Source organism: Blastomyces dermatitidis, assembly GCF_000003525.1.
Source record: "Blastomyces dermatitidis ER-3 genomic scaffold supercont1.11, whole genome shotgun sequence".
Classification (NCBI taxonomy): domain Eukaryota; kingdom Fungi; phylum Ascomycota; class Eurotiomycetes; order Onygenales; family Ajellomycetaceae; genus Blastomyces; species Blastomyces dermatitidis.
In genome coordinates, this window is record NW_025544784.1 from 2,062,968 (window position 1) to 2,080,445 (window position 17,478).

At 47.4% G+C, this 17,478-nt stretch overlaps 5 protein-coding genes across 5 annotated transcripts; 1 reads left to right on the forward strand and 4 right to left on the reverse strand.

The window, feature by feature from the left end:
* Positions 1 to 433: 433 nt before the first annotated feature.
* On the reverse strand, positions 434 to 2,953 carry BDCG_17826 (uncharacterized protein; the record flags this gene model as incomplete). Its single annotated transcript, XM_045426880.1, has 3 exons — positions 434 to 1,125; positions 1,250 to 1,792; positions 2,209 to 2,953. The coding sequence occupies 3 exons, from the start codon at positions 2,951 to 2,953 to the stop codon at positions 695 to 697; spliced, it is 1,719 nt and encodes a 572-aa protein (XP_045282633.1). The 3' UTR covers positions 434 to 694.
* A 686-nt stretch (positions 2,954 to 3,639) lies between these two features.
* Positions 3,640 to 7,082, reverse strand: BDCG_08654 (CAMK protein kinase; the record flags this gene model as incomplete). The annotated part of the gene is made up of 3 exons (XM_045424441.1): positions 3,640 to 5,641; positions 5,701 to 6,104; positions 6,162 to 7,082. The coding sequence occupies 3 exons, from the start codon at positions 7,080 to 7,082 to the stop codon at positions 3,640 to 3,642; spliced, it is 3,327 nt and encodes a 1,108-aa protein (XP_045273150.1).
* Positions 7,083 to 7,305: 223 nt separating this feature from the next.
* On the reverse strand, positions 7,306 to 8,292 carry BDCG_17827 (uncharacterized protein; the record flags this gene model as incomplete). The annotated part of the gene is made up of 3 exons (XM_045426881.1): positions 7,306 to 7,453; positions 7,713 to 7,981; positions 8,278 to 8,292. The coding sequence occupies 3 exons, from the start codon at positions 8,290 to 8,292 to the stop codon at positions 7,306 to 7,308; spliced, it is 432 nt and encodes a 143-aa protein (XP_045282634.1).
* A 2,406-nt stretch (positions 8,293 to 10,698) lies between these two features.
* BDCG_08655 (uncharacterized protein) lies at positions 10,699 to 13,488 on the forward strand. The gene is made up of 2 exons (XM_045424442.1): positions 10,699 to 11,217; positions 11,273 to 13,488. Exons 1-2 carry the CDS (start codon positions 10,910 to 10,912, stop codon positions 12,804 to 12,806), a joined length of 1,842 nt encoding a protein of 613 aa, XP_045273151.1. The 5' UTR covers positions 10,699 to 10,909; the 3' UTR covers positions 12,807 to 13,488.
* BDCG_08656 (exonuclease) lies at positions 11,638 to 15,636 on the reverse strand. Its single transcript, XM_045424443.1, has one exon. It carries the CDS (start codon positions 15,386 to 15,388, stop codon positions 13,205 to 13,207), a length of 2,184 nt encoding a protein of 727 aa, XP_045273152.1. The 5' UTR covers positions 15,389 to 15,636; the 3' UTR covers positions 11,638 to 13,204.
* Between the last annotated feature and the right edge of the window lie 1,842 nt (positions 15,637 to 17,478).

Here is a 17,478-nt window from a genome sequence, read left to right on the forward strand (position 1 = left end):
GAACGAACCCCTTTTTCCCCGCAGTCAACTCATTACCCTTCCCGTAAGGCACATCCAGATATATGGAACTGGATCTTAGGGAACTTCGAGAAGAGAGCATCCCCGAGTTCGTTAAATGCCGGTGGTGTCCAGTTGATTTCGGGTGCTAAAGGAGCTGTTCAGTTCTCCTTGTATCTGTGTAGCAAGCGAATGACCGTAAGCTCGGCATCTACGGGGGAAAAAAATGCTGTCTTTAACATGCCAGCGCATTTTACTTGGCTGTAGGAAGAGATCGGGATTCTACCCTGTGGTTTTATCTAGAGATTGATTGCTCAAGGGAATCTTCATGGGACATGGGGCAGCAAGATATCAATAAGAATGGAACATCTCCAATTGCCGTGTCGTACCTCACCCTAACCACACGACTGGCATGCACTCATTTTATATCAGAGAGTTACTTTACACCCATCTGTAAGACATTTTGGAGACAAAACTGCCATTTCCTATATGCAGTATGATTCGGCTGGTTGTGCTCGCGAGAGATTTCAAATTAAAGTACGGTAAATTCTGAAGCACGTTGGAATTTAATCTCCTGCTAGGCTAGCAACTCGCTCTCTTGTCTAACTTGTCTAACATGCCCCCCCCCCCTTCTATATACGGATTTCGGATTCGAGAGTTTAACGAAAAGGAATACCACCAAGGTCAGCCCGCGGTCCTACTCCCAGTCGACCGCCTGCACAGCCTCTAGCAGTTCAAGGCGGGAGAATAGCTTTGCACGGACTACATTCAGCTCGTCAATGGCACGGTGGATATCTTCTGCTGTGTTTGGCGACAAGCCCGGAGGGATTTTGAAGTACTTCTGCCCTGCTGGGGTGGCGGTATTTCTCTTCGACGGAGATGGAATAACGACCGCAGGACAGGGTAGTATTTTTGCTCTCGGCGTCGTCAACAGTTTCGGCTTGGGTGTTTCGCCTCTTGTGGTGCGGCTGTTCCTTTTCAAATCTCGCTTGGATGACCTTGTTCTTGAGGTTATGCCTCGTGAACGCGACGACCGCGACGGCCTAGGTAGAAAGGGTTCTTCTTCTTCTCCTTCGTCGTCCTCTTCGTCATCGTCGCCGCTTACATATTGCCATTCCTCATCGGTTCCTTTGATTGGCACGTCAATATGCATTCAACGAAAGGGGAGCAAAAGGTAACAGGATTTCAGATCGAAGATAAAGCAAAAACACAAAAAGTATGGATGGGACATGGATAGGAAGGATTCGCCCACCTTCAGTATCTCCATTCATAGCTTGGCGGTGGGAGCATTCTCTGGGAAAACTACGCCAGACGCAATTTGCGCAGGCTCCTGATCTGGGAGATTCCTCTCCGCTCACCTTGGCGACTACACATGTTGTGAACGGCCCACATCCCGATTGGCACCTGGTGCACATGTCCTCGCAGGAGTACACACTTTGGCCCCGTGTCTGGATAAGAACCGCTTCGCGCTGGGATGGCCTGTATATTCGGCGCACGTTGTACTCGTGGTTATGCTTTCTTCGCCGCCATATTATCCGCCGCAGACGGGGTAACTGCGAAATAGTATGCCCAATCGGACTCGCCGGGACGACTGTGAATCTGCGAATCTGGCTACCATGATTGACTGTTTGTATAACTTCTTCCACTACCGCGCCATCTGGGAAATGGGGACCTATTAGAGTGTTAGACGGAGGAGCTGTGCAGAGGATTGGGAACTTACGTGGTGGCGGTGGTAGTGGTATGGCGTATGCCGCTTTGAGAGATATACTGTTGGTCTTCATCGGAGCGGCCCACGCTGGTTATTCGAAAGGGCTGTTTAGATGGGGTTAGAAAATCGAGAAAATTCGATCTATGGGAAAAGACGAAATATGTTAAAACCGTGTCTATATATAATAGAGATGTCTGAGAGCTATAAATGATCATCACCTATACATTCATATCGACACCGGCAATGTACATGTATGTAAAGGTATGTACATTGTACATACATACATGTACACGTACATTATACACAAAGCCCGGCGGATAGATGCATCGTTATGGGTTGATGCAAGCTACCAGCGTTTGGTATCATGCGCAGACAAGAAAATAAACCCGTCGTCCCATAAGAACAAAATAGAATTCTCTGAACAGTCTGGACTGCTCAGGTCTATAGAAGCAATTTCCCAATAACACCCAGGAATGCCATCAAAGCCATTAACAACAACCCACCGCCCTCGACTCCCGCTCCCGTATATGAAAATGCAGCCCGCAACCCCACCGCCGTGTTCCCTGTCGGCATATTTGAGAAAACCAATGTTGTTCTGGACGCCGTATGGTCCCCACTATTCCATGTATAATTCCTGCCCCCTTCCCTCAACCCCGCGTGCACGGTAAACGGTACCGTTGCGAAGTAATTCTCCGTATCATTCCCCAGCACTGTCACAGCCCGCGTATACGGCGATTCGCAATCCCGCCCCTGTGTCGGATGGCAGTGTATTTTTTCCTCACTGACACTATACAACTCCCACCAACATATAGTCCCTGTCGTCTCGTTGCCAACTAAATGCCACACGGGGGTGATCCATGGGTGCTTGCCTGCTGGGTATTCGTTTGACCATGGGCCATTGCTATGAGAATCCATATACTGCCAGGTGCCATCAGCAGCGAGATGTCCGTCGGAGGAATTGAACGTGACGGTTGACGGGTAGATGGGCTCCGTTCGTCCCTTTTTGGCGCACCGGGAGATCGTGAAGCTGGGTTTGGGCGTTCGGAACCCGCCCACGATGATATCATACTCGTAATAGTCGCTGATTATTGGGTCTGCACCCGATGTGTAATCCGAGAGCGATTTGCCTTCTGGAATGTTTGGCGGATACAACCATTGGGCCGACGTGTAGGGCAGGAGAGATGTCAGGCCCAGCAGCACTGATAGAGGTATTGTCTGAAGAACAGACACTGGGATTGGTATTCTCATCTTGACGGAACTATCATCGTTCTGCGATCAACTGGCTGGATCGGCAGAGTGCAGCCGTGGTATTTATTATTTGATTCCTGAATTACCACCCATCTTCCCCTTTGCAAAAATTGCACGATGTCTAGGTAAGCCTAGCGCAGACCTCGGGAATCCTCCGTGTCGCCTCATGGGGGCGTTAGATATCGAACAAAGGGAGGAGAAACAGAAGTTTATTCGGCGCTAATTTCAGGGGTTGAACCCGATCCTTGGCCGTTTTGCTGCCAGAAGAATGAAAATTACCAATGGAAGAATTTCTAGCCACAACTACTCCTGGAAAAGCGGTGACAATATTTACTGAGTTTCATGACAATTTGCGTGTACATTGCCGTACTATCTATGTAGATGCTTTGTTTCATTCACAATATCATCTCCTTTCACTATCCCGGTCAGAGCGCGTGAACAAAAAGAAGATGCAGTCAAGGAGGGTATGAGTGCGGCAACCGGACTAGTTTAAATAGTATGTAAATAAAGGACAAAATGACAGCGTATGAGAGCATAAATCAGGAAGCTGTGTCGGATACAACTAACTGAGGCATACGGGCCCTGTTTCAAGGGAAGTTAAACAAAATCTCATCGCTTGCGGATCGACCATATCAAACAGACCTGAAAAGAAAAGGGAAAATACAAAAAAAGGAGATATCAAGCAACTATTTCTTCTTATCCTTCTTATTGTCTTTCCAATCAACACTCTTCTCCCCGTCCGTCTCTGGAGCGATGGTGGGCGCCGTCGTTGTGGTGTTGCCAGCAGCCTGCTCAGTTTTCAAACTCCCGTCTCCCTTGCTCCCACTTTTCGGATACTTCGCCTTTTGAATAAGAAACCCTTTTTCCTCAAGCGGCCGCAGCTTCATGCTTTCCCCGTGATAAAACTCGCATCGAAAGCGCAGATAGCGCTCACGATCCCTAAATACCGTGATTATATCGCCTGTGTACAGTTTTCCGAAGAGACGCGCATCCTTCGCCGGCGTCTCCTTGCGTAGCTCCACGTCATTAACCCAAATGCAATTGCTCGCCTTGGTAGAGAGGATGGCCATGACACCAGGAACCTTTCGCCAGTCTTCACCGGCTGCGATGCGGGATTCGATCGACGGTGCCCAGAAAGTGAGTTCGAGGGCGTAGGCCGGGATTCGGCTATCCATAGGATCAGAGTAACGAACATTGACTCTTGGTCCTCGGCCCCATGATGTCATGCGTGATTCGAGGTGGAGTGATACATCTGTGATTGAACCGGGAAGTGATATGAGCGCTCCGAAGGGAGGGGTGAGTCTCGGGGAGTTTGCAGGACTCGTGATCCTGGAGGCGAACCGCGTATTCGTCTCGTTCGCCTCGCTCGGCTCTTCAGGGGTATTCGAACCATCGACCTGTGCGACTTCCTCTCCAGTGTGCTCGTCGATAGTGGTGGCGAGCTCGAGCAGGTGTTTCGGGTCGAACGATTTAGATGTTTGTTCACGCACAAGACAACATGGATTGGTGAGATTTCTGGGCGTAACTTTCGGGGTAGGGATGGATTCCTGGCCGACTGATCTTCGATGTGCTTGGTCGGTAGAGTCGAGCCCACCAGGTTTTTGGCTTGAACTCCTTTTCTTAGCCTCGTCGTGGCCGCCAGATTTTGATTCCCGGGCTTGGGACGAGGGTGCATTGCCCACGGAAGATTCCGGGGTGGTTGGATTATTACTATTATGGGCTGTGGAGATTGGTGTTCTGACATCAGGAGATTCCATGTGCAACTGACCCACTAGTGATTCCGCTCCCATTAAACTTGGGGCAGAAGCACCCCGCTCCAACCCGATAGGCAGTTGTTGATGTTGTAGCTCTGCTGGATTATCAATACTGCTGAAACTTAGAGACGACTCCATCTCTGAGGAAGGGTCATCATAAACATCCTCATCTTGGAAACGAGGCTGGAAGTCAAACATTGCTGCTGGTCGGTTTGCGTTTCCTTCAAATGCGGCGGAACTCCTCAGAGCAGGCCCGGATATCTCCCCAAAAAGACGTGGCATGGGCGGCTGAGTTCCTTGGCCACCGAGACCAGAGCCTAGATCATAGCTACCAAGGTCTGGCAACGAAGGATATTTGATTATAGCTGGAACTTGGGCCATTACAACGTGCTGGCTTGCATCTTCAGGATAGTGAGAAAGTCGCTGTCTTTTGACGTCCTTGTGGTCAGTGGGTGTTTCGTCCTCAACCCCATGCTCCTGATCTTCAATTTCTTCATTTAAATCTTCATCAACTTTATCATTAAGATGAAGGCGAGAGGCGTCAAGCCTATCTGCTTCTTCATCTTCATTAGCCTCACCTACGGCAGCTAAAGTTGTGTCGATATCCTGAACTTTGGGACCGTCGAACTCTGTGTAATCAAGTTCGTCTGGAACGTTAACGATCCACGGGTGTTGGAAGCACTCGGGCTCCTTGGGTCTAGCTCTCGGATCGCGATTAAGAAGCTTCGAAACAAAATTAATACCACTGTCCGATACTCCAGCTTTTCGAAGCAAGTCATAATCTGCATCGGTTGTCATTATATTGCGCAGCATAGTTGCACCCCTATCATCTCCTCGGCCAGCGTAGGGCGCAGTTCCACAGAGGATATGAAATAACACTGCACCAAAAGACCACATATCGACCGATTGATCGTACGGCGATGTTCTAGGGACCCTAGAAACACATAGTTAGTACGCACAATGCCCGATGTGAAATGACACGAAGTTACTCACGAATCAGCAGCACGTCGCCTTTTCCTTGCCTCGCCCCGCCTATAGTTGTCGTACTCTGGATAAACTTCAGGGGCACAATATAAGAGCGTTCCACAAAACGTCTTCATGAAGGATTCTTCCTGGGCGACCTTGGAGAGGCCAAAATCTGAAAGCTTAACATGTAAGGGATCAAATGACTGGATTAAAATGTTATCCGGTTTGATGTCACGATGTGTTATCTTCCGTCTGTGAAGGTATTGGAGGGCATGTAAGATTTGTCGAGAGATTGTTTTTACCTGCTCCTCCGCGAGGTGATGACATTGATTAAGATAGGCGGATAATTCGCCACCGGGGACATACTCCATGATGATATAGATCCAACGGTTATCGTGATCATGATAGTCTCTGAATTCGACAATATTCGGCTACCTAGGATTAGTCTCCATAGGGTAAAGATATGTTTACCAAGAAAGGGGCCTTACATGTCGTAATCCGCTCATGATCAACATCTCATTGTTAACTTTGTGGTCTGAAATATTATTCTTCATAAGGCGCCGTTTGTCGAGCTCCTTGCAAGCGTAGACCATGCCGTCGTTTTTCGTTGCGAGTTTGTAAACCGTGGCGAATGCGCCTTTACCAACCTGTCCCGTGACATTATACTTGGAACCGCCATTCCAGTGCATCCCATGAGTATTGCCGCCTTGCTGAGGGACAATAAGATAACCATTACGTTGTGCCGCCTTTCCAGGCTTTGCTCCACCATCTCCATATTTTTTGGATGCGTTTTGTACTCGGTTCATGTAGTGAATCACATTCTGTGTGTACTCACGCTCAAAGCCATCCCGAGGAGGAATACGGACTATGAACTTGATGCCAGTGGTCGAATCATTCGCCACGTGAATGATAGAGCCGGGGACGAGCATTTGTGTGGAGGAAGCACCATACTTATTATCTTTCCGAACAACTTTGTCATCTACAAGGGTCCCATTGGTTGAAGTGTCTTGTAGCATCAAGATATTGTCGCGCGTTAGATAGATCCGAAAGTGCACATTTGATATCTTCTTTTCGCTATCATCCCGAGCGAGGACTATATCGCAGCGATTAGGATTACGACCGAAACAAAAGCCCATACTCACGTCTTTTACAGAGGATGAAAGCCTCAACGCGATGTCCCCGGGAGAGCTGTTGGGAAGTCCGGTGTCGTTTTCAAGATTGTCCCTTTGTAAGATATGCTGTGGGCCAAAACGCGCAGTCGCAGATACAGCATTGTGGGCTGCCATGGAGTTCGGATGTAAAACACAGATGATGTCGGGAACATCCTCTTCATCAAGCCCGGAGTTGTTGAGCCCTATCCGCCGAGGGTCGGCATATGGTTGCGTTGAAAGCTGCGTTGCTTCATCCATTGTGAACGGGGTTTAGGGAATGCGGAAGATAGTTCTGCAGCCGGGAAGTGAAGGGGAAGTGAGTGTGTTGTAGAGCTGATGGGTTTTAAAACTGATCGAAAATGGATGGAGATGGCCCCAGGTAAATACAAGAAATGGGACTTGTATGTGTGTGATTCATCAAAACCGTCAAGCAGGCTGAAGACCATGCATCCGCCCTCGTGGCGCTGCCTTTGCGAAGGTATCAGAAAATATGGATTACCCTCTCTGAAAGAAAGTTGTACGTCGGTGAGAGGATGAGTCCCGTAGGATACTTAAAGATGCTCTGTTTTAGCGTCGGATGAGAATTGTCACAAGGGGTTCCAACCCCAGTCGCAAGGCGCAGTGAGGGTCTGCATTACAAGCCGTCAGTCAGTTTTCGAAGGCGATGGAAATTGAATCCAAAATATCGCGTGGAAAGTAAAGTTGGTCTTTTGAAAACGAAAGGGGTTCGTTGCCTGTTGCTTAGCAACGGACAAAAGGAAGGAATATTTATAATTGAGATTTTCCTGCAACGTCACCCTGCCAACAAAGACTCTGAAATGCCATACAAGCACCGAAAACAGCCTCCCCGAATTTTTGTGCCCTAGGACGAAAGGTTCGCAAGCTTACCGTTGCTCTGCAAGCGGCAGAGGAATTTCCTCAGCTGGCCAACGACAGGATAAATTCTTGACAGGCAAGGATAAGGCAGCGAGAAATGTGGTTCCAGCGGTCTTCCTTTGCGCTAAGAGACGAGTCACACCACGCGGAACTTTCAAACCAATGAGTATCAGTAGCCGCTCGCCTGGCGACAACGTCGAGATCAATGTGAGAGTCCGGAAGATGTAGTAGCCAAGAGACCTTCTGCCAAGGTGCCTGACTTTCCGGGCAGGTAATCGCTTCTGCCTGGACAATTATTAGAGGTTTTGAAGAGCTAGGCAACACCAGCCAACAACCAGTTATCCCAATGACCCAGAAATCTCATATATCTTGCACGGGGCGCCTTATTAGCTACGTCTGCTAGCCGACAGGACTGGGCAATCGCTGCTGCGAGGGGAACACTTGAGTGGCTCAAACAGAAATAGCGGCAATTAACCTAATCAATAACACATGATTTCCATCAGTCAACAATGCACCTGGCTCAAAATAATACAAAGTAAATATGTTTTGGGAGCACAATGGCTAGGCCTTGACTTACCCGTACCGTACCCATGGACTGGAGGAGCTTCTCCTTACTAGAAACTTGAGAGTTCACACAAAAATTGTGGTTCTCTAGAGAGTTAAGCAAGTCCAACAAGAAGGTTAACGCGGCAGCCGCGGATTAATTGCGGGAGAGCCGAACCCGTGGGCAATCTATCTTGGGGTGAGGCTAGCAAACGAGGATAATTGTGAAGCTCGATGGCGAGATATCGTGGTTGCGGCGAAGTCTCTCGGAATGTCGGCGTAAGGATAATCCTAGGCTGCCCCAGGCGTCAGGTGCTTGCTTAGGCAGAAGGTTCCCGGCCCGAGTCGTCCCTGGAGTTAAAACCCGACGCTTTTGCCAAATGCGGGGCCGGGGGCAGAGCCTCTCGGCCCCCGCCCCCGGGATCCCGTTGCCGAACCACCACACCCAGGAACCCTCAACCTTCACCAGAAGCTTAAACGTGCAGGGTTAAAGAGTCATATCGTTGATGCACAGCACTATTATAGCTTAACTACTCCGTACCATGTATTCAACTACCCTCTTGCCTGATTTTCCTAGGCACCGTGTGACGACAAAAGGATCTGCCGCCTATTGAACCCCTCCTCTCAGTTCATGAGTCAGATAGGAGGAGCGTGACTGGTTTCAGGCACCGTGTCCCCATGTGGCAGACGCCAGGATCGTCAAACGTTACCAACGTTTCATATTAGAGGTGATCCAAACAGTTGGGCGCGTTATGGGCATGTGTTTCAGCACATGTTTCAGGAAGGAATTCACAACCAGACGGGAAAGGCTTCCGCACACAGACATGCGGCACCATCGACCAAAGTCATGACCACGTTCTCTACCTCCCACCCCATCGGGTGTTGATTGGGAAGAATATGAGCAGAAAACCCATTTTGTATTGCTTCAATTATCAATTATGTTCTATATTCTTGTCGTGAAGGGAATTTTTGCCAGCACTCAGAGCGTATGTGATTGTCTTCAGAAATTTGAGGCCACTTCGTGATCTTGAATGAGACGCCCAAAGCCACTCGAAAAATTATGGGAAAACAGCATTCGATAATTTTCGGGATTACCCTCTTCCATTCCCAAGTGACAATTTATTCCTCGTTTTTTACCCATTGCTGACACACGAATCTGAGTGAGTTTTCAGCAGCTGGAGAGTTCTGGACGGACAGTTATAAACGAGGAAGAAAGCTTTTAGTCGTTGCTACTTGCTACCGCGATAAAGAGAATCCGTGGACTGGTTCGGTCTTCCGCTCTACACAAACAACGCAGATACACGTTTTCTGGGCACGGCAAGAGAGCTTTATTAATGACATGGGAAGTGAATGCACGCCCGTTTACCTCTGCAGTTGGAAGCTCAACCAGGGACCTACCGTGACAAAGGTCGAGCCCCATGTTACACATCTTCATAATACACAATCTTCACGCGAGCTCACGTACCGTGCATGACTGTCTCGGTACATACAATGCAGCTTCCCCGAGGAAACCCATGGCAATTACCAAGCCAACCCTGATAGACACTTGGTCCTGATTGAGGAAATCCTGGCAGTGCCTGAATGGCTCAATGTCGCACAGCAGAAGGGGAAAAAAAGCCTTTACATGGGTTGATATCTTGTCTTGCTTGAACAATTGTCGTTTTACATTGGCGATATCTGAGGGAGATTAGTCGATTCGCGCTGGTATTAACTGTTCTTTTCTTTGCTTGCCATTGGTGTACTTTGATGTCATTTTTCTTGCATTTTTCTTTTTGACTGTTGGGCTATTGCGGAGTTTGCCTGCGCATTGAAGTAACTCAACCCATACGCACCGCTGACCAGCTATGGCAAGTAAGTATTCTGCGGTTGCTACCGTATCGTACGGAATGATCCAAAAGGTTAACTCTTTATGATATACTTCAGGGTTTGTCCGGCCTCTTTACGTTCGGATCGATTTGTTTGTACGGATAGAATCGCGTTAGTATGTATGGCTATATATAAATACCTCTTTCCCCTAGCTTGACAGGTTCAAATCGCTTGTACATATTCAATTCCCATCATTCCATTGCTCCAGATCTTGTTTTGCTTGCTACGTGAAAATCGTTGTCTCCAACATGGCCACCGCCCAACCCACCCCCTGCTGCCCCCGCTAGGTGGAAAATAAGGAATCTCACCAAATATTTGACAGAACAGGTACATCTCTGGACCCAGCTAGGGTTTACGACTTACTCATGGAACAAGACCAAAAAAGTTATTTCCACAGGTTTGATGTACTCTGTACAGAGAGGGAGGGAATAAGAATGAGAAGCTGTCCCTCCTATTTGTATGGGGATGTTTGAGAATGCGCCCACCCGGAATGATGATTAACATGCCACTAAAATATTAGGGAGGCCTTGACGAAAATAACTAGCTAACTAACTTAACTAGTTAACTACCGGAAACCGGAGTAACTTATCCCAGTGTAATGTGTGTGTGTTAGTCAGCAGCAAGTTGCATCTACTTTACCAAACCTTCACAATCTTTTACCAGCAAGCAGCCTTAACTGAGTTCATGCCCAAGAATCTAATGCTACCGGTCATATGAAGGAGCATGGATGAGCGGCTAAATATTCAAATATTATCAAAGCCATTTAGGAACATAGCTGCGTTGTTTTCTTGCTCGACTTGATGGCTGCCAACCCCATCATCTCCTCAGCGGCCTCTCTCCTAGTCCCTTGGGAGGCTTCCAGAACTGTAACCTGTCATTGCCGTAGATGCGACGCCCTGTTAGCAATCGCTCCGAACTCATGGACTAGCTGCGATTCCTACTTATTCACACCCGGGTCGATCTGCCTATTTGACAATAACATCCTTTCCAATCCGCGTTCTGAGCCGCACCCAACCGAGGATGGACAATATCAGTCAACCATTTGCAAAAACTGTCTGGAAACTGTTGGGCAAGGGGTTCAGAAGGAAATGTTTAAAGATGGATATCCGTGAGTTGACACAATCGCGAAGCTTTATCCGAAGATATATATTAAACCCCTCAAGTCAGTTCAACCTCTTTTGGTCCTCGCATTCAATCCTCCTACGGGATCTCACTACTAGAGAGCTAGTCCCTTCACGCCTAGATGCGGTTACGAAACAATCGTCTTTGGAGGCCGCGGATCCAAATAACTGTGAAAAACGCACTTATCAGCAACAAACAGGTGGTCAATCCGGCAGTAAAGACAACGAAAGGCACCTAAACACCCCGTCTGCAAGAGCTACCTCGGACGAAATGCACGTCATGATCAACGAATGGAAGCATACAATCAGCTCTCTACGGGATGAGATTCAGTGCCTAAAAACTACAATCTCGTCCCGAAATCACACACCACAAGCACCATTACATGATGGCTACGAACTAATCGCCACGGCGTTGCGGGAAGTTAGAGCGAAAGGGATTGAAATAGAAGCGCTTAAACAAGAAAATCATTCTCTAAGGTTTAAATGCAGCCAGTTAGAAAATATGTTGTTAACTCGGGTTGAGCCAACCTCTGGTCTTAATAACCGTCCTTTTGTCGCGTCTCCGAATATAGATGGCGGGGCTCTAGTCTTGAATCAAAGAGATCACCCCTTAAACTTGAATTCCAACGGGAAACGCCCGTTCCCAGAAGAAATTTCTCTGTTTGATGCTGGGCGCGGTCAACGGAATTCAAAAGGACGGAATTCGACGGCGAACACGGCGTCTCAACCTCCTTATAACAACTCGCAGCCGATCTGCCTCGTTTCAAATATAACCCATCATGGAGGCTCGAATTCTGACACTGATGAACTTGCTGAACCGTGGCAGGGTCCAAAATATCGAGCATTATCTAGTAACGTCAATTGTAGAGAGAGCAATGCAAAGGATTCCCGCACAAGCCCAAACAAACGTCAAGCGCACGAGCGAAACCAAGCTTTCCAAGTCGACCCTGCCAAACCAAGTCAAGAGAATGCTACCAGAAAGAAACCTCCTGGACGACCGCGAAGAGGGTCTTTATCCGCAAAGGCTTCGACGAAAAAAATACCTTTAAAAGAATCCGATACTAATACCCAGGTCACAACAAAGCCGCCTGGTCCTACGGAGGCCATTAACGGACAAGCCGTAGAGTCCCGAACCCTGGACAATCCTCAACCTGTGAACAGAGCAAGAAGAGCCAGTGCGCGACTCTCAAGACGCTCTTCCCTTGCCCCTCCAGATAATGAAAATACTCAGCATTCCTCCAGCACTGAGCCCAATCAGGTCCACACAGGGGAGGAACCGGTAGCACAGTTACAGGGTGGTGAACTACAAGAAAGCCCGTCCTCTCCTGCACCAAACATTCAGACCCATGAGCAAACGATCCCCAACTCTCAAACCGACAGTGATAACCCACCGCTTGATCAGAAGGATTCTCGCCCGATTGCCAACGAGCAAGAAGAATCTACACAGACAACAGCAAAATCCACAAGCCTTCACCACCCGACTCGTGGAAGACGTAAATCGCAAATCGCAGCCCGCGATTCTCTCGCAAAATTAGCCATGCAGAGAGAAGAAGCATTGGAAATGGCCGCAGGTTGAAGTGAGGAAGAGGTGGGGTGAGGAGCCAACGCTGATCGATTTTGGGCCTTCAGTTTTGTTTCCCTGTCAGTAAATATGCATTTGACAAGTCTATATCCAGTAACAGACATTAAACAGCTTAGTCAAGGTAGAAAGTTGATGGTTCTTCAATTGTCATACCCACTAGTCAAATAATTTTAGGGTAGCCAAATCTACCAACCCCCCGAAGCCTATTAGTGTAGTTTATACGCTGCATCATGAATAGTTGCCTACCCACACCAGCCTTGAAATCGACTATACATACGGAGTATATGTACATGCACATGGAAAAGCGAATTCCAGATGTTATTTAAAGTAGGATATTAAAGCGGGATAACACACGAAGGTCTTGAAAAAAGACAGCAAACAAAATTGCCAGATTACTTTACAGTCATGAACCCACATCCTTCCCTCGCCCTCTGGCAAGCCTTCTTCAGCGCTTGCTCCTCAGTATCTGTCCATTTCACGTTGAGTTCATGCCACGGCTTCTGGCTGCGAAATTCCTGCATGTAGGTCTTATGTAGCTCCTGGAGACGGGAAACCTCCCGTGGGTCGCCTGTGCCCGAGTACACCATGAACAGCGTACATGGTGGTAAGGAATCAAAGATTCGTTGGATACACGAGACTGTTTTCGCGACTGCAGAGGCGAGGCGCTCGGATTCGGAATTATCACTTTCCGCACTTGTGACTGGGATTGCAGTAGACTGGTTTACATTGGACGGGTCAGGAATGCGGTTGCACCAGCCGCGGAAGACTTCCAGTTCACGTAGGCGCGCCCACGTGAAGTCTACACCACCGCCCGGCACCACGCGACCGTCCTCATCCCCATTGATAGCGCGGTTCACAGCATCAACCACTTCGTCATCGTTTCTGCAACCCAATGTAACTGTCGCCTGAGATCCAAATCCTCGTTCCGGATTGCCCCAGTCAACAACAGCTCCTGTTCGACCCTCTTTTGTCGCACCACTAGCGGCCCTCCCTGGGACACTGGCTCGTGAAAGTCGGCGGAATATGCTTTCGTTAGAAGCATCGCCTGTTCCCCACTGTTCACCCTTTTCGCACTTTTGCTTCACAAGTTCGAGTACGGCTCGTGCGTCTTCAATGGAATCATGTCCGGCCTGGCCTTTCTGAATTTCCTTCCCGAGGTATTTCTGCGATAGCCATTTTAAGCTTGATTTCAAGGGGGATCCACGAGGGTGGGGATAGATGATTGAGGTGTCGATGATGAACGGGTGAGTTAACTTGAGGGCGGAGAGATCGGAATTGAGAGAGTGGCCGATTAGTATAGTATGAGGGCCCACTAAAGACAGCAACCTCTGTTGGACATCAGGCAAACGGGTTGTTACAGGATCCAACATTTCTTTCGTTATCCCGGAAAAACGTGTCAGGTAATCGATAATAGGCTTCTCCGGCTTGACCAATTCGTCCAGCACCACTTCACCATCCCAGGAGACAAGGCTAACCCGCGTGAGTTGCGAAGATCCTCCTTCAGTGATGCACATTTCACAGTCTAGGGACAGTATCTCTCGCCCTGATGTTATACTACCTTGTTGAATGTCATTCTCTGACACTGTACCATCTGAATACCTGTCAACTTTGGTGTCCACCCAGCCATCATCGGGACCCTGTCCCAAAGAGGCTCGTAAATTCGCGTTAGCAGAGGCATCTTCGGGTTTATCGAATAATGCCGGATGTAACACATATTCGTTATCCATCAAATCATTCAGTGAACTAATAAAGGTTGTAATAGGCGTTCGTTTCGATGGCCAGTTGTCTGCGCCACGAGGAGGTTTCGGGCCTTTAGATTCATTTGTCTCTTTAGACTTTGGCAGAGCGGACAATAGAATTGCTTGCAGCGGTGAGTGCACCTTATTATATTTCGTGTCTCCCGGAGATTTAACAGGCCAAACATGTGGAAAAATCTCAGCTAACGGTTTGAGGGGGTCCGGTAGCTGGTCCGCCGCAAGCGATTTTGGGTTGAATTGAGCTGTGCTCGGTGCAGTTGGAAGGCCATTTTTCCATCGGTCAAATTCACCCGTGATTTTCTCGCTACGCTGGACTTCGGTCCACTCGCTTTCAGTATGCTGAGTCGTAGAATCGTCGGCATCATTCATATCCGATGCAGACTCATGGCGCTTGTCAGGTACCAATGGAACAGTACCGTCAAACATGCCAATCTCCAGACCAGGAACCATTAGGATGACCACTTTCCTGACATGACCAGAATGCTTCATTGAAATCCATTGCGGCGCAATGCCATCACCGAAGCAATAAAGGAGTAGTCCCTGCAAATCTGCAATTCTGATGGAAGATTGCAATCGACCTTCAATATAGGTTAGGGTTGGGTACTTCGTTTTTTCATTCCCTGCTCTCTTTCGCTTCTTCATTGGTGCCGCCGCTTCAGGCGTTTGGGAGGTATTGTTACTGTCGTTCCGGAGCATCGAAAGAGTCTCTGCTATGCCAAATCCAGTGCTGTTTTGGGGAGTAGGGGATGTGCTGCTGGGGCTGACATTCGCGCCTCGCACAAATGACTGCGAGCGTTTACGCTTTTTATCAGAAGTCATAGATCCCGCTGGCTAGAACAGAAGCCAGATAGTAACCGCCAAGCAGCAGTTGTACAAATCGCACGAACTGATGTGTAGCGGGTGAAAGGTTTTATGGAGAAAGGGTTTAAGTAGTACCTTTATTCAATACAATGAAAGAACACAGGAGTGGCCATGAGATGATTACCAGAGCATGTTGCATATAGCCGAGAAACACTCAGCTTGTTTCTCGAAAGTTCGCATATACAATGCATTAAAATAATCACCTCGTTGGTTGATGCGCGATCCCTTCACGCGAAAATTTCCAGGACAATGTTATATCACATGACAAGCTCAAGCCCTAATTGAGCCACATGATCAGGAGCGTGGATGAGTAACTAATCGTCGAGGTTTCCTTCCCGAGTGCACGAGTCCATGAATTACGACAGCACGTATATGAAATGCAAAGCTGAGACTTCTTCGTCCCGTTTGCTGGGATTGGAGATATCAAATAGACGGATCATACTACGTGAAAACCAACTGCCATAGATAAAGGCTGAAAACGAATTGGATAGATCACAATGCTATTGCCAGCAACCCCTACTGCAAGCTACGACAAGATTCTCCCCTCTCAAACCCCCATAAGCAAAAAAGAAAAAAAAAAAATCCGACAGCCCTAAAAGAGTCTCCAAACATAGTACCAGTGAAAGGTCCATACATATCGCGTCGAGGTAATTCTGTCGGAATGAGCGGATTCACGGCTCTGTGGGTATCCAGATAACAATATATAGGCTCTATCTCCTAGCGGTATACGTGGTCCGTGGTCCACTCGACGAGTCGCTCGGAGCTGTTTTGAAGAGAAATGGAATAAACTTGTTTTGTCCTCGAATTTTCAAAACTCACTGATAACTCTGGTTGGTTTCATTATTAGCTGTCAGGGGCGTACGGCCCTCCTCGTTGGCCAAACGGGAGCACATATCGAATCACTTAATCACTCGATCCTTCGTGAACGACTCTATATCGTATATCAGACGGAATCTTTATATTGAAACGGGCACGGAAAGGGGCCACTAAGGTTGGATGAAGTATTCTAACTGAATATGACTCGTTAAGAGAAGAAGAAAATTCCTTAGTTATTGGGGCAATCCGACACAGAATCCGCCTAAGCTGTTGGGAGTGTCAGCAATATATGTTCTGATATCGGTCAGGCTGTGTGTCAGGAAAAAGAAGTTATACACTACTGAACGCCACCAACATTGTATTACTGAACGCCACCAACATCGTATTACTACAATATTTCTCATCATCATCAGCTTACTACAACACTCGTCTAATACTCGCTTATGCTAGCTCTCTTGGCTCGCACATATATTTTACTATAAATAGCTCCATCTTTTGTATGAAATAGATAGATTAGATAGTGTACAGATAATATAACAAGCAGATCTTGATACAGATAAGATTCATATGTCTTCAACATATTCATCTGTGACATCCAATCCGACAGTTATGAGCCCGGTAAGCAGCATCTGAAGAGAAGTGTGATACATCACAATCTCAATCCTCATTCAAATTTGACAACAATCATTTGAACTGAGATGATTGATTCTCATTCATATACAGTTCAATCAACTTGACTGTTATACCATATCTGATTCCTGGTAAGCAGTATCTGAAGAGAAGTGTGATACACTGATCTCAATCCTCATTCAAATTTGATAAACAATCATTCAAACTGAGATGATTGATTCTTATTTGTATACAGTCTGATCAACTCAACTGTTATATCATATCAGATTCCTGTCCTCATTTGAACTGATAACTATTATTTGAACTGAGACAATAGATTCTCACTCATATACATTCTGATATACTTAACTGTTATACACTCTGAATTCTGATCATATCTATCTGAAATACTTGACTGATATAACAGACAAGACAATGTCTAGTGCAACTGTACACCTTAGTGTTTCTGAAGATTGAAAACTTTGGTACAAGTATATGCTAGAATATGCAAAGGACAAGAAGATATCAGACTTCATCAATCTTGATAAACCTGATATCTTCTCTGAACTAGAAGAATCTCTGAAACCTGAGTATTCAGAAGAAATCACTGCAGAGGTCAAGAT

What these genes read in the sequence shown, in the direction of transcription:
- BDCG_08656 (XM_045424443.1), bottom strand. Translation starts at nt 15,388, where the DNA reads ATGACTTCTGATAAAAAGCGTAAACGCTCGCAGTCATTTGTGCGAGGC.
- BDCG_08655 (XM_045424442.1), top strand. Translation starts at nt 10,910, where the DNA reads ATGGCTGCCAACCCCATCATCTCCTCAGCGGCCTCTCTCCTAGTCCCT. An exon ending in ATGTTTAAAGATGGATATCC is followed by an intron (nt 11,218 to 11,272) that starts GTGAGTTGACAC and finishes AAACCCCTCAAG; the next exon opens with TCAGTTCAACCTCTTTTGGT.